This window comes from Anoplopoma fimbria, chromosome 16 (assembly GCF_027596085.1).
Source record: "Anoplopoma fimbria isolate UVic2021 breed Golden Eagle Sablefish chromosome 16, Afim_UVic_2022, whole genome shotgun sequence".
NCBI classification, from domain to species: domain Eukaryota; kingdom Metazoa; phylum Chordata; class Actinopteri; order Perciformes; family Anoplopomatidae; genus Anoplopoma; species Anoplopoma fimbria.
In genome coordinates, this window is record NC_072464.1 from 20,415,286 (window position 1) to 20,429,187 (window position 13,902).

At 41.1% G+C, this 13,902-nt stretch overlaps 1 protein-coding gene across 1 annotated transcript in view; it reads right to left on the minus strand.

Annotated features, from left to right (window-relative positions):
• Positions 1 to 13,902, minus strand: part of caska (calcium/calmodulin-dependent serine protein kinase a) — a 112,853-nt gene that overhangs the window by 15,875 nt on the left and 83,076 nt on the right. The window contains 2 exon segments of the mRNA XM_054614682.1: positions 2,855 to 2,935; positions 8,937 to 9,014. Coding sequence (XP_054470657.1) covers positions 2,855 to 2,935; positions 8,937 to 9,014 — 159 coding nt within the window.

Consider the following 13,902-nt stretch of genomic DNA (forward strand, 5'->3'; position numbering starts at 1 on the left):
GCTGTGCTCCACATACTTTGTCGGCAGCAGATTGATGTCATTTGTGCCAGAAACAAAAACAGTCGTGTTTCTGAGAACTCTATTCGCAGCTCAATGTTTAAGATATATTTAGACATAAATACCAACGACCCGCTTTGTGCCGCCTCATTTGAACCAACCCCCCAACCTGGGCACCAAAAATACCACGTTGGACTCAAAGTGAGTGGAAATCTGAACCCTAAAAATATTGTCCTACTTGAGGACAACACCAGCACCTCTCTCCTGCTCGGCTTCATTCTCCAGGCTGACGGCTAACGAGCAGGAGGGATTTACACGGCGACTTTGTCTGACTCCCTACTCTGTTGCGATCTCAGGTATTCCCCATTTCTCCTCAGGTGTCTTAGGTTTGTGCAGCCCCTCTGTCGGTTCCAGTTAAAGCAGCATGTGTTGTGAAGCTGCAGAGCCCGCTGGTTCCTCAGAGCTCCACTCTCCTCTTCTGACAGCCACCGAAGCCTCTGAGTGGCACTTTAACAAACCGGTCTGAACTTCAGACGACAGCAATCAAATATCAACAAAGGAGGAAACCTGTCACTGTCTTGCGTCACACACTTACACACACTTACACACACATATAGACACATAGACACACACCCTCGGAGAGAGAGCAGATCAGAGAGGCAGAGACATGAAGGCAGTGGCAGCGTCTCTAACTTCCATGTCAAACTACATCACACAAGGAAGGAACTTCATGTTCTGAGACACAGAGGAAGTTAAGGTTGTGTGTTTGTGTGTGTGACTGTGCCCTAATGAGGACGGGGTTAAAGGGTTTACCCCCCCCCCCTTGCTGAGTGAATGTGTGCATGAGTGAGAGTGAGCAAAAGCACATAAAAACATAAATGAGAAAGAGTGGGTCGGAACAGAAGAGAGGTACAGGGGGGAGATTTTAAGGTTATCTGATAACCCGGTTGAATTCTCTGAAAACTCAAATATCAACATGGCGGTTGACATCAGAGGTGTTCACGAGAAAGACAAGACGATGTAGATCACAATCAAATCTTACAGATCCTGTTTGCAATGCAGTTAGAGAAAAGAAAAGGTTTCAAAAGGTCACACAGTGACATAAGTTACTGCAGGACGTTTCAAACTATTTATCATAAAGGGAGAAAAAAAGGCCAATATATTTAACCTTAACATTTTGGCAAATACACTCATTTGCTTTCCTTCCAAGAGTTAGATGAGTAGATCAAAATCCCTCTTTGTAGGTTAAGCAGGTGATTAGCTTAGCTTAGCATAAAGATTTGAAAAAGAGGGGAAATCCTATCAATGATTGAATGCTGTTTCAAGATCAAGAGTGAACTTTCAATCACAACTGTTTCGATACACTAACGTGGATGAGAAGACCTGTAAGAGCTCAGACATTTACAATTCAATGGCAAATCCATCAGCTGAAGAAGATCATGTGATATGATCAAAAGCACCAGAACAGCTACAAAGTAGACCTCGATTTTTTTTTAGGTCATGCAAATGAAAAGAAAATGACAATCTGTGGTTTTAGGGGGAGTTTGGTGCTGGAACTATTTTCATGAGCAAACAAATGAGATGTATCGTGTCATTTGTGAGTTTACAGGTTCTGAGAGACAGGCTTTGCTTCATGTTTAAAGGTTAGTGGAGTTTTTTTTTAAGCTTTTGGCACAGCCAGGCTAGCGGTTTCTCCATTTTCTGTTGTTATGCTAAGCCAAACTAAGCTCCACTCAACTTCACATGACACAAAGACATTAGAGTAGTAATGATCTTCTCCAATCTCTCTCTCTCAGAAAAGAAAGCCAATGCTTGTATACTAGTATTGGAAAAAAAAAGCACTAAAACAACAATTCCTCCCAAAGCTCGTCTGCTCTTCGCTCTCACTTGAACCCGTTGGAATGTAGAACTCTCTTCCTCCCTCCCTCCGTGGGTTTACGCTCTCGTAGCGCTATGAGGGAGCCGGGCCTCTGACCCGACACAGCACATCGCATCAGACTACGCCTTATTGACCTCCATCCACACCTCCCCTCCTTCACATTCGGCTTCATTACAGGTCATTTCTCACTCCTTATCATTTCATTTTGATACACTTTTTCTCTCCTTCTGTTTCTTGTCTCCCCCTCCCCTGCATCGCCCCCCCTCTGTTGGTCTGTCTGTCTGATATCGAGCAGACCACTGATCAGAGGAGGAAATCAGACGCATTAATGTGATAGGATTAGCAGATGGAGGCTGCTGACAGCCCTACATCGACTCTCCCTTCACTGGATTAACCCCTTGCTGCTCAGATCCTCAGACCAAGTTCAAACATGCATTTACTCCAGCAGAACTACTGTTAAATGATGTTTAAAGTGTGTTCACAGCAGGCGCTTTAAAGAGGCACATTCAAGTGTTATTTCATTTTATTTCTTAGTTTAGTTTTATCCTATCGATTGTTTTTATTGTTTCATCTATTGTACCGTTTTATCTTTATCAGCGTGTAAGTCTTACCTTAGTTTGTCTAAGCTTTCTTTTGTTTAATTGCCTTGCTTTTGCTGCCTTGTCTGTCGAAGCACTTTGTAAACTCTGTTTTTAAAAGGTGCTATATAAATAAAGTTTTTATTATTATTATTATTATAAATAAATACCAAAATCTGTTACCATGAATGTCCGTTCATCACTTAATATTTATTTTAGTTAAGCTGAAACCACTTTACTGCTCAAAATGACACCAAAATGTATAAAATGAAGCCTCTGATTCACACCTGTGTCTGCAGACTGTCCAACCAAGAAACAAGGAATCTGCCAAACTTTGTCTGTTGTTTAAGATGTATGACGGACATGAGTTGAGTGAGCGTTTTTGTTTCTTTTGACTCACCATGAAATGCGGCTGGGTCAGTATCCGTCTGAGCTCTTTAGCTTCGTGGTTCTCTGGGTAGCAGGAGATCTCTTCCAGTACCTGAAGATGTAAAGAGAGGGGGTGGAAAAAACAGTTTGTTTTTAAGATGCAAAAGTTCTTCTTCTTCTTCTTCCAAATCGTGCACACTCGTACCTCAGCGCCCTGCCGTACCTGCTGCACCTCACACAAGATGTATAGAGAGCGACCCGACAACCTCTCAGCCCCCCCACCACCCCCTTCAAACTGGCCCTGACACCGCCTCCAACATCTCATACAGCCAATGTGACTCCAGAGTCTGGACCCCACTCAGGGAGTCGGGGGGGGAGCTGGTCAAGGCTCGGCCCCTCCTCCTGCCCTTTAGACGTGACTTTACGTCAGCTCCAGTTATGTTGCGCCTGACTGGTGAATGTGGCATTGTAGAGGTGAGGCCTCTGAGGGTGTGTGTCGACTTACACTCTCTTCCTTTAGTATGCCTGTCAATGTGTGTACATTAAATGACTAATTATCTCTAAACTATGATACTCATATTTAATTGTTAAGCTCAAGAGACTGATCTCATTGGGATCGAAACCATATGCAACAATCTCAAGATTATACTGAATGCTGATAGGACAAAAATGTGTTTTATTCTCCCACCCATTCACACACTATATTGCACTGAAACTGTCCAATCTTAGAAATATCTGAGAAGTCAGCTGGACAGCAGTCTCATTTTCACAGAAACTAAAGATACAAAATGTTTTTGATTCAGTTTCCAGGTAAGATGAGTGTATATTCAACCATCGTGTCTGTGCTTCACTATATAGATAATATTTATTCTAACGCTTCTCGCCATACCTTAAAACATCGATGCATTCTATTACTGTGAAGATATTTATCAAAAAGAGCACTAAATCTGATCGTTTTTGTGTTTTTATAGATTTATCTCCCTACGAAGCTGCCTCAATACATCACAATTACAGAGGATTTTAAAACCTGAATGTATCATCTACTGACTCATTTTAAACAAATCTCTGAGTGTTTTCTGTCTCTCTGCAGTACTCTGGTGTTGATCTTGATGAGGTTACCTGATTAAATAAAGGAATTCATCAGAAATGGAATTAATTCATTTCACTGAAGAATGTCGTTTTAATCAAATGTTAATATCCATTTACCCAAGAATGGAGTAGGTAAATATAGTTGTGTCACATATATCCAGTCTGCTTTAATTTGTGCTTAATTGATTATTTCAGATCCCTAAGAGGTGATTCAATTATGTAACTGTATCTTTTGTACAAGACAGGTTTATGGCCTACTGTGTCGTTTCCTCTCAGTGTTTGTTAGTATTGTTGAGTCTTATTGATTCTTATTGATTCTTATTGTAAATAAATTAGTTGTTTGTTCATCTTAATAAAAAAAACAACTGTTCTTCTTCGAGTAACACCAGGAAGCTGCTTCCTAGCAGTGAACCTTCATGGACATCATTCACGGTTTCTCTCCCCCCCTCGGTCCAAACCACCTCCAGCTCTGCCTCCTGCTCTACTCGTTAGTACCGTGAACATGGCACCGCGGCGGTGTGTCGAGGGCTTACATATTCCAGGTGTTTCAAAGCGCCACTTGCTTCGTCTTGGGAGGAACTCTTGAGTGGAGGAAGACACAGGAACAAGGTTATACAAGCCGATGACCGTCCTGTTTGGATGAGCTCACACGTGATGACAGAGGTCAGGGGAAAGTGAGACTCCGCCCCTGCCTTTAATCAAAGCCAGACAGTTTGAATGGACTGCGAATTTGTGAGATTAGTATCTACAGCCAAAGCGGTTAACTTCACTCCCAAGAAAAGATTAGCTCTCACACTACTAGAACTTATTCAGCTGATAAGTTTTGGAGGCGAAGAAGAGCATTAGTGCAGTCAGAAGAAAGCTTTTATTGAAGTTTAAAGAACCTTATCGCTGCTCTGCTGGGCCACGAAACCCACAAGAGTCCAACGGAAGCTGCAGTCTGATCGATTCAAAGCATTTCAGTGTCAGCCAGAGTGAATCAGTAGAGACAGAAGTAAAGCAGAGGGGGCGAGGAGGAGGAGGAGGAGGAGGAGGGTCGTCCCTGAAGGCACAACCAAGATTAAATGATGAGTTAATTTGAGGTGAAACTCTATTGAAGCAGTCCTGTAGCAAGTAGCTCTCAAGTATCAGCAGAATTCCTTCTGCTTAAAGTTTTTACTTGGACTCTGAATAAAAAAAGTCAGAAATCCACCTGCATGGATTTACAATACAGATGTCAAACACAGGGAAAGCCAGGCGATTAACACTCTTCTGTTTATTCCACACCTGAGAGGTATTTAAATAAACTCTCCTGAGTGAAAAAGAACGATAGATTAAATGCAAACATGCTTTGGCAACAATCATAGTTTACTGCAGGTGGTGCTTTGGCAAAGAAATTCAAATGTTCCATTGTCATGATCCAAGTGAGTCACATGTGCCTGGATTGTTCGGTCTCTAAATGATGGAGCTTACTACATCCACAATCCATACAATCCTTTACATTATGGGTGTTCCTCGACCAAAGAAATGTAAACACTCAAGCGATTTTGTCGACGATACGTTGATTTAATCAGCTGATCTGTTAAACTGATTCCCTCCACAATGAATCACACAATAGCACCACTTTCAATCCTGTGTTTACCAAAGATGAGCTCAGTCATTCAGCGCTACAAAAGGAAATAAGAGACTAATCTTAGAATGAAATCTTTGTTGACTGAGATCAAAACTGCTGGTTAGTCGGCTGATAACATGTCTATAACTGGAGCATTAAAAGGATCTGTTCACAATTTTTCAAGTCCGTCTTAAAACAATAGTCAGGTGCTGACATGGACACTGAAGGCTGCTCTTGTTGGAATCATTCCTGCTATTTAAGAGATCCCTTTCATTCATTTTTAATGCAAGTGATCCAGGATTTGTGCGAAAATGTATTCAAATATTTATCTTAAGTTCATATCAGACTTAAGCAGTCTGAGTTACAGTCTTTTTAGTACAAAAATACCCTTTTTGTGATTCCATGTTGAACTGCAGTGGAAGGATAGTAAGAAACAGGGGTGAATTTTGAACTAAAAAGACAGTAACTGGAAGATAAGAACCTGATTTTTTTACCTCTGGTGGCTGAAGTCTTACATTAACTTTAGATAAGCTTTGGAATATATTCCTACACTGAAGGAGGACTGTGGATTTCATCCAGTACGAAGAAGAATGAGTACAGAAAGAAAAACCTATTTCAATGTTCATACCTGACTGTACTGTGGTGAGAAAACCCTTTGCTACTGTATTTCCTCTGGCCAGTTAAAGCATAAATTGGAAGAACTACAGAAGGAAGAAGAAGCTTCGGCAGATTGGATTCAGGGTCGATTTGTCGTCTGCTGGGAATTCACGAGGGGTGAACAAAAACCTGGAGTCCTGGAGCATATATTATGACTTTCCTACATATAAAAAGCTGAAAAAATCATCTTGTTCGAGCGTTTTAAAAAACATGCACGCATCACTCCAACCGTCTACTTTAAAATGCTTTTAAAAATACAGTAAGATTGGTTTATGAGCAGAGTTCAGTGAGTTTGCAGTGCTGAAGTGTCTGTAAGAGTCTTTGTGGAGACAACCAGAAACCAAATAAAAGACCCAGAAGATAAAAAAGCCTGTCACTCCCTCACACCCACAAAGACAGCGTTGGATCTGCTGTGGCTCCATCTGATCCATCTAGACTGATTTAAGTAGGAAAATGTGAACCAGACTCCGTCAGCAGACGCGGACCTCTCGGACACAGTGCACCAGAGCCGCGTTAATTAGCCGGGACTCTTTGACATGAACCAAAAGCCACATAAAAGAGCGCTCCACTCCCCTAAATGGCTTTCTCCGTCTTAACAGCGCTGGGATTTGAGACTCCAGCGCTCGCCCACTCCCTCCCTGTTCAGACTTTTTAATTGCTCCCCTCGAACAAAGCACACAACGTAAACATGGCAGCATTTTTCTTGTGCATCCACACACACACACACACACGCAGCTTTCTCCCTCACACACTCCTTTCACACTCCTTGTTAAAGCACCAGTTCCAGCCTGCATCCTGCCCCAGAGTTAAGAGTACACTGAGAGGTTAACACATCAACAGCGTGAATGTGGATTCATCAGAGCCGGGGTCAGACCCCAGAGACCATAATGCAACTCTCTGTAAAGAAAGGAAAAGGCACGCTAATAGCCCACAAACACACTTGATGTGAGTGTGTGTGTGTGTGTGTGTGTGTGTGTGTGTGTGTGTGTGTGTGTGTGTGTGTGTGTGTGTTACATCCAGCAGCATCTCTAATGAGGAAGGTCAAACACAGAAGCCAGGGATCTTTATTAAAACAGCTCTGTGTAAACATCCGACAATGACTCCGAGTCACAGGGAGTCGGATCGTGAAACAAATAAACCTCAAGAGGTCACTGAAGTTTGAGGGGAAGCTAACAGAGGACTCAATAACTCAACATAAATAATTGAATTATTCAATCTCGCTCCCTCTTTTGAGTCAATATAATTTCAGTGCAGCTGTAAACCAAACTGCTAGACGGTCTGGACCGCATGTCCTCGTCTTTGTGTCATGATCGTGTCTAGTTTCACTTCAATGACATCAAATCCAAAATGCCTTTTTAAGCCTTTAACATCCCGGGTCATATTGTTCACTTATTTAACAACACATGCATAAGAAAATACAAAAATATCACTTTTTTTCCTCATTTTTATATTAAAATCCAATCACCTTTTAAAGCTAATGAGAACCCAACTACTCTTAATTTCAGATGGAAATATTGTTTTTTTTTTTACTCCACGATATTCACAAGACTGCTTTATTCATTTGTATTTAAAAATAAAAAAATGGACAAAAAAATTGATACATATACTGCAGTTACAAAAGTAAACTGCTTCTTTAATAGTGTTACATTCAGATGGTCAGTTTTTCAGTACTTTTTTGTTAACATTAAATTCACTTTCTACTTAAAAAAGCTACTTATAGACGTGCTTGTGGGTTTATTTAGCTAATGTAGATTTTTTAAATAGTGAAGACAACATAAAGCAAGTTAATAATCACTAAGTTATCGTTTCCTTTACAATAGAACGTATCTATCAAAGTGTCCACTGCAAACCTTTTTGCATGCTGCGATTCCAAGTCACTATCATCGTGAATCAAAGAACACCATCAGTCTACTGTTCATAAATGACACCATGACGTTATCCCTCTATATCACACAGGGAATTAAACTGCTATCAACCAGTGAAACCTGACAAAGAAAAACCACCACTATAGGTATCTATGTTGGGACTGTGGACAATCTGCAAATCCCAAAAAACATAACACTCTCTAGCTTTTCCTTTAAGATCAATATTTCAGACGCTGAACTTATTTTCACCAGCGACTCCCGTCACCTTTAAGATTGTAAAATGACTTATTAAACAGCTCTCGTGGACCCCAGCATCGTAAAACCTTCTCACGTGGCATAAATGACCTTTTATACCCTAGCTTCACATAAATGATGTTTTCTTGTTCCAGCTCAGCATTATGTTGATCCACTATCAACAGTGTTTCAGCAAAGACAACTGTCCTACATAGCTGTACGCTGTCAGGGAGCACTCCAGCTATAATACATGACCAGTGGGAGGTTGGGATTTTGTCCGACTCTTAAATTCAAATATTAGACCAAAGACTTCCACAGCCTCTCTTCTGATAAAGATTTAGATTGTTCCAAATCATTTTCACACGTATTTAAATAAAGATTAAAGTACGACACCCCACAGACCCCCCTCACACTGAGAGCAGCTTCTTTACACGAACAGAGCAGGTGAGCAGAGCGATCCACAGCAGTGATGAGTTAGAGCTTTAGTGAGCGAGAGTCCGGAGGGATTAGTGCAGAAGTGAAAGCTTACAAAAGAAAAGCCAGCGACTAGTGAGTCTGTCATCTTCACAAGGTATTAAATTCATTTTCACTCAAAGGAAGAAGAAGAAGAGTGCAAACAGGAAGGGTATATATGTTCGTGTTAATTCGAGAAGATCTGTGTGTGTGTGTGTGGTCACCTCTTTGGCTCTCTGCACGGCATCACTGGCGGGGTTTCTGATATGTGGGGACGACTTGGTGTTGATCTTATCGTAGAGCTGAAACAAAAGATAAAAGGCAGTCGATCAATCAATCAGTCGGTTAGTTAAACTGCAGGGACGGCAGCACGACGGAGTCATCGCGATCAAAGACGTCCTCTAAACACTTCACTGATAAACAAGTTTGTCAGATCAGAATAAACTAGTGCAAATAAAAAATTTTGAAATGGATAACGCTGCCGTTAAATCACTTTAGCGAAAGAAACTGAATGAGGAACAATCTGATAAAAGAGCATCAGGGTACTTTATTATATTAAACCAGATGTAATGTCATGAAAGACGACAGTGAAGCAACACAGATATCAACAAACGTCTCTTTTATTTGAACAAAGCTTTGTAGCAGTATGTGGCCAAAAAGTAGATGATAATAGATTTCCCAATAGAGACCCATCAACCAAACTGTTCAAAGTGATAACATCAGAAGGCTATCATTTGCAAAACGGTACATTTTAAATATAATCCATTACTTCCATTACTACTCACTAATCCAAAACAACTAAATCTAAAAAAGGTTACTTGTATTTATTTTGTATCATGCGAACAATTTGGAAATTTGGTGTTAAAATGTGATTATAAAAAACATTTGCAGTGCAAACAATCTGTGGTTAAAGGGTTTTCTTTCTGACTGAGAGCATCTCTGTATCAGCAGCGTCTCCTTTCATTTTGATCAAGAGAAGTTTAGAGGACCTTGTTTACCCTGAACTGCATTATGTGGCAGGAACCACAGCTATCTTTGGGTGTTTGTCGATATCATTTGGTTAAAAGTTTGGTATTTTTAAAGTGAGATTGGTTAAAAACAAAGCATTTATCTTTATTTATCCCTTTTATCTTCAGCTCTCTATTTATTTGGTTTCGTTTGACTTCAGAGAGTCAATACCACTTTTTTCCCCAGTTTTGTTTCGTCTTCTTCTTCTTCTTGACATCTAACTGCTAACAAGCAGGAACTGTTTTCCCATCTCTCTGATTGAAGGACGACAGACACAAGAGCTCTGTTTATAAAAATCCCAGCTGACTAATAAACCTCGCTGAGTAGAGCGGCGTGTGAAAGCCTAGTCAGAGACGAGGAGCGTGGGTGTATTTAAGAGATTCTATGTTTGTAGACAAAATAGTCTTGAAACACAGTCTGAAACAAAAGCAGCTGTATGCTCCAAATCAAAGCAGAGGGTGATCTGAAACAGCTATCACCATATTCACAGACACAGCCCTGTGATGTTTGATGAGCAACTCTTCTGGTGTATTTTCTATTTAACCTGCTGTACAGAACGCAACGCAAACAGAGGAAAGCAGTCGGAGGCAGACACAGAGAGCCACAGACAGACAGTCCTCTTGTACCAGACAGTTCAATGCATCGCTCTTCTGTTTTTTCCCTTCTCGCAGCAGCAGCTGCAACACTGGACATGTGATCATCACAGAGCATGTAATGGCTAAACAAACAAACGGCGACAACATCAATTCTTTATGATCTGTGATTTAACAGTTAAGATTCAACACTTCCGTGGGTTTCGTTTGCTTCAAAGAAACCAGGTTGTGACAGTAATTAGACCAGCTGGGTCGGTGAGACGCCATGAATCGCACAAAAACACTGTCACACATGTCGGAAACCCTCTTCCGGAAGACATTTGTGGTGTTGCACTGAAGATCTAAAAACAGTAATGTCAGATGTTGCCTTTTTTCTCACATTTGCACATCTGACCAATCACTCCGTTACATGATGTTGAATTGTTTTGTAAGTTTTGAGACGCTGTAAAAGGATATGACAAACACTTACTTTGAAGCATATTTAGGGCATTTGTGTTTGTGACATCATGTTGGAGGATACTCGATATTTTTACCGCTTGTAAATCCCCCAAAAAGAGAGAGGGAGTTGTTATTAAGTCCTGAGGCAGTTCCATTAGCCGAAGAGGTTCACCTGATACGGCAGAAAGATTTGGGGGATAGCATTTACGAAGTTTTCATTAGTGTGTTTTGAAATGCACAAATATTGTATGTACTGTTTGCATTCGACATGTTTTGTAATACACAAATCAATCAATAAGTGGCTTGAAGATTAATGAGATGGAAAATATACTACTTAGACTGAAAAATGATGGATAAAAAGTATGGAAAGTATAAAATATTTGTTGGAATAAAGAACGTTGCTCCCTCACTCATTAAAATCTAATTTGCCTTCTTTCTGCTCGATCCTTTGACAATCATGGATCATTAATGTGCAATGATCAACTCCCGTGGAGTTGCATAAATACTTGCTGTCCATAATTAATAAAGTTTGTGATGTGGATGTCATGGTGCCTGGCAATGATGTTGCTGTTCTGTGAAAAAGAGTTTCTAATAAAAATATAATTAAGTGTCTAAGTAAATCTGGGTTGTTTATGTTATTTTGAAGAAAGGTTTTAGTGGGAAGCCATTGTGGTTTCCATTACAGTGGAAAAACAACTCCTTAAAAACCATCGGGCTAATGCAATGACCGTAAAACACATCTGGTTTATTTCTGTAAAGTGATCCATTTGTGTGAATCTCTAACGGCCCATCCAGACGGGCTCAAGAGGTCCAGTAGACGGGAGGGGAGGGCAGGAAAACAAAAGGGATTGTGGGTGTATATGGAAATGAATGTGTGTGTATTTCTGTTAGAGGGAGGATGTTGCATCTCTCCTCGCTGTGAAAGTCTGACTCCACCAGAACAAAAAAAAAAAGAAAGAAACGGGGTTCCTTATGGGAATGACGACACACGTCTAAAGTGTGCATCTGCATCCCCCCGTTTCAGGAACAGACAAACACAACACACTCCTCAGGAAATCCTCATAAGACCACCGTAATAACCCAGACAGCCCGAGGCCTGGTTCGTACTCCGTCCCACATGCTGTCTGCAGCCGCTGAGCGTACATATCTACTGAACTCCTGCTCTTTCAAGGGGAGACTTGTCAACGCCTTTCTGCCTTTGTTGAGCGTTAAACAAAGTCGAGCTGACCTCTGAGGGGTTTTATTTAAACTGAATATGAAGATTCTGCAGCTAAAAAAAAGGTAACAAAATGTGAAAAAATATTTAGATATGTACAGGTTGGAAAGGTTTATGGCATGCTGAAAACAAAGCAACTATAATTCAAAGTATGCAGATTACAATATTAAAACATTTGACAGGCACAAGCATGATTGCATCCCGCCCTGTGGCTGCGTAGTTATGTGCCGACAGCTTTGACAAGCGGCTCTTATATTAAAACGATAATAAGTTCCTATAAGTGAAAAGTAAATTCAGACATTTCCTAAAGGGCAACTTATTACTCTGCCTTCATTAGAAAAACAAGACAAAAGCACTTGACTAAAGCGCTTCATTATACATGTCAAACACCAAAACACACACACGGGGATGCCGGGCGGCTGACTTTAAATTAGCTTGAGGCATCTCTTGACAAAACCCTCTTCCTGCAAACACGTCAGAAGGAAAAGCAGGAGGTTAAAAACACACTCACCCAGGAGACGGTGAAGTGGTTTGATGCAAACTAGTTATCAAAACCACGAGCCTCCATCTGCTCGGTGTCTACACGGGATTTCTGGTTCCCTCTGAGTGTTTTCGGCGGTGTGGAGGCTACTTTTCAGCCGCACAGAGAGTGATGGAGGCTGTGCTTGTTGTGAAAGGAGCGAATAAAAAGGGCCCTGACAATAGAAGCCATTGTGCCTTCACTGCACTCTTCTGTCCTTCCACGACTCCCCCTCCTCTCACATTGGGGCAGGGGTGTGAAACTGAGGCTGAAAAGGAGACATCTGCAGCCCCAGGCTCCCACTGACACTACACACACACACACACACACACACACACACTTGGCAGATCCACCAGCCTCCTGCAACTCACTTCAACCTATTCAGCCTCCAGCAACTGGGAGAGTCTTTAAAACAACCACAACACACACTCTCTCACACACACACACACACACACACACACACACACACACACACACACACACACACACACACACACACACACACACACACACACACACACAAACACCTGTCTTTAGCAATCCCTTTTCCTCAATTGACTCAATGCAAGTCAAAGTAATTCCCTCACACGTTTTAATTTCATTCTCTTAGACTAGTTTGCTTCGTGAATCTTGTTAAAAGACCAAGAACATTTATTTAAGAGCCCCCGTCTTTGCAAACATCTGCAGCAGATCATCCACGGAGACATGACTTTATGTCTGCAAGTTCACTGGTCTGAATCACAGAGGCGGCTCTGAGCAGGAGGGTGAGGAAAGTGGCTGACTAATTGTCTCCTTCAACAGCTACCAACCCTTTTACCAAACGGCTCCAGAGGTGCTCGTATAGATGTCAAGGTTTTGAACTTTTTTTATCTGTACAATCTCAAAGTAAAGACTCTAGTAAATCTCTAGCAGCTCCACAGGCCTGTATGATGTAGGTGTTCAAACATTATAAGTATAACTGTGTCAGAAGCCTTAGAAAAAAAAGAGATAAAATATAAAATAAATTGGTCCTCAGTCAAAATATTCGTATCAAAGCTCGAACATTATATTACTTGCTGTTTTCCAGCATATTTATATTCATATTCATTTCTAATTAGTCTTTCTCTTTTTTCCCCCCCCTTTAAACAACTTAATTGTTTGATGACATTCTTGCAAATTCTCACGTCCTGCCAAACAAATCTTCTGTTTAACACAGAGAGAGAACAGAGAAAACAAACTGGATTAAGGGGATAATAACAGACAAAATGATGCTCTCATGAGTGTCAGACAAACTGTGTGCTAATCTAAAATGATGTCTCCTCTTCACCGCCTGCTGATGGGAACTGTTCTTGTGACCTAATGCGTCGGCTATGTGGTCAGGCAGCTGTTGAGCTGCAGTCAACACTCTGCTGCTGTGACCAGCGGCTCAAAGTCTC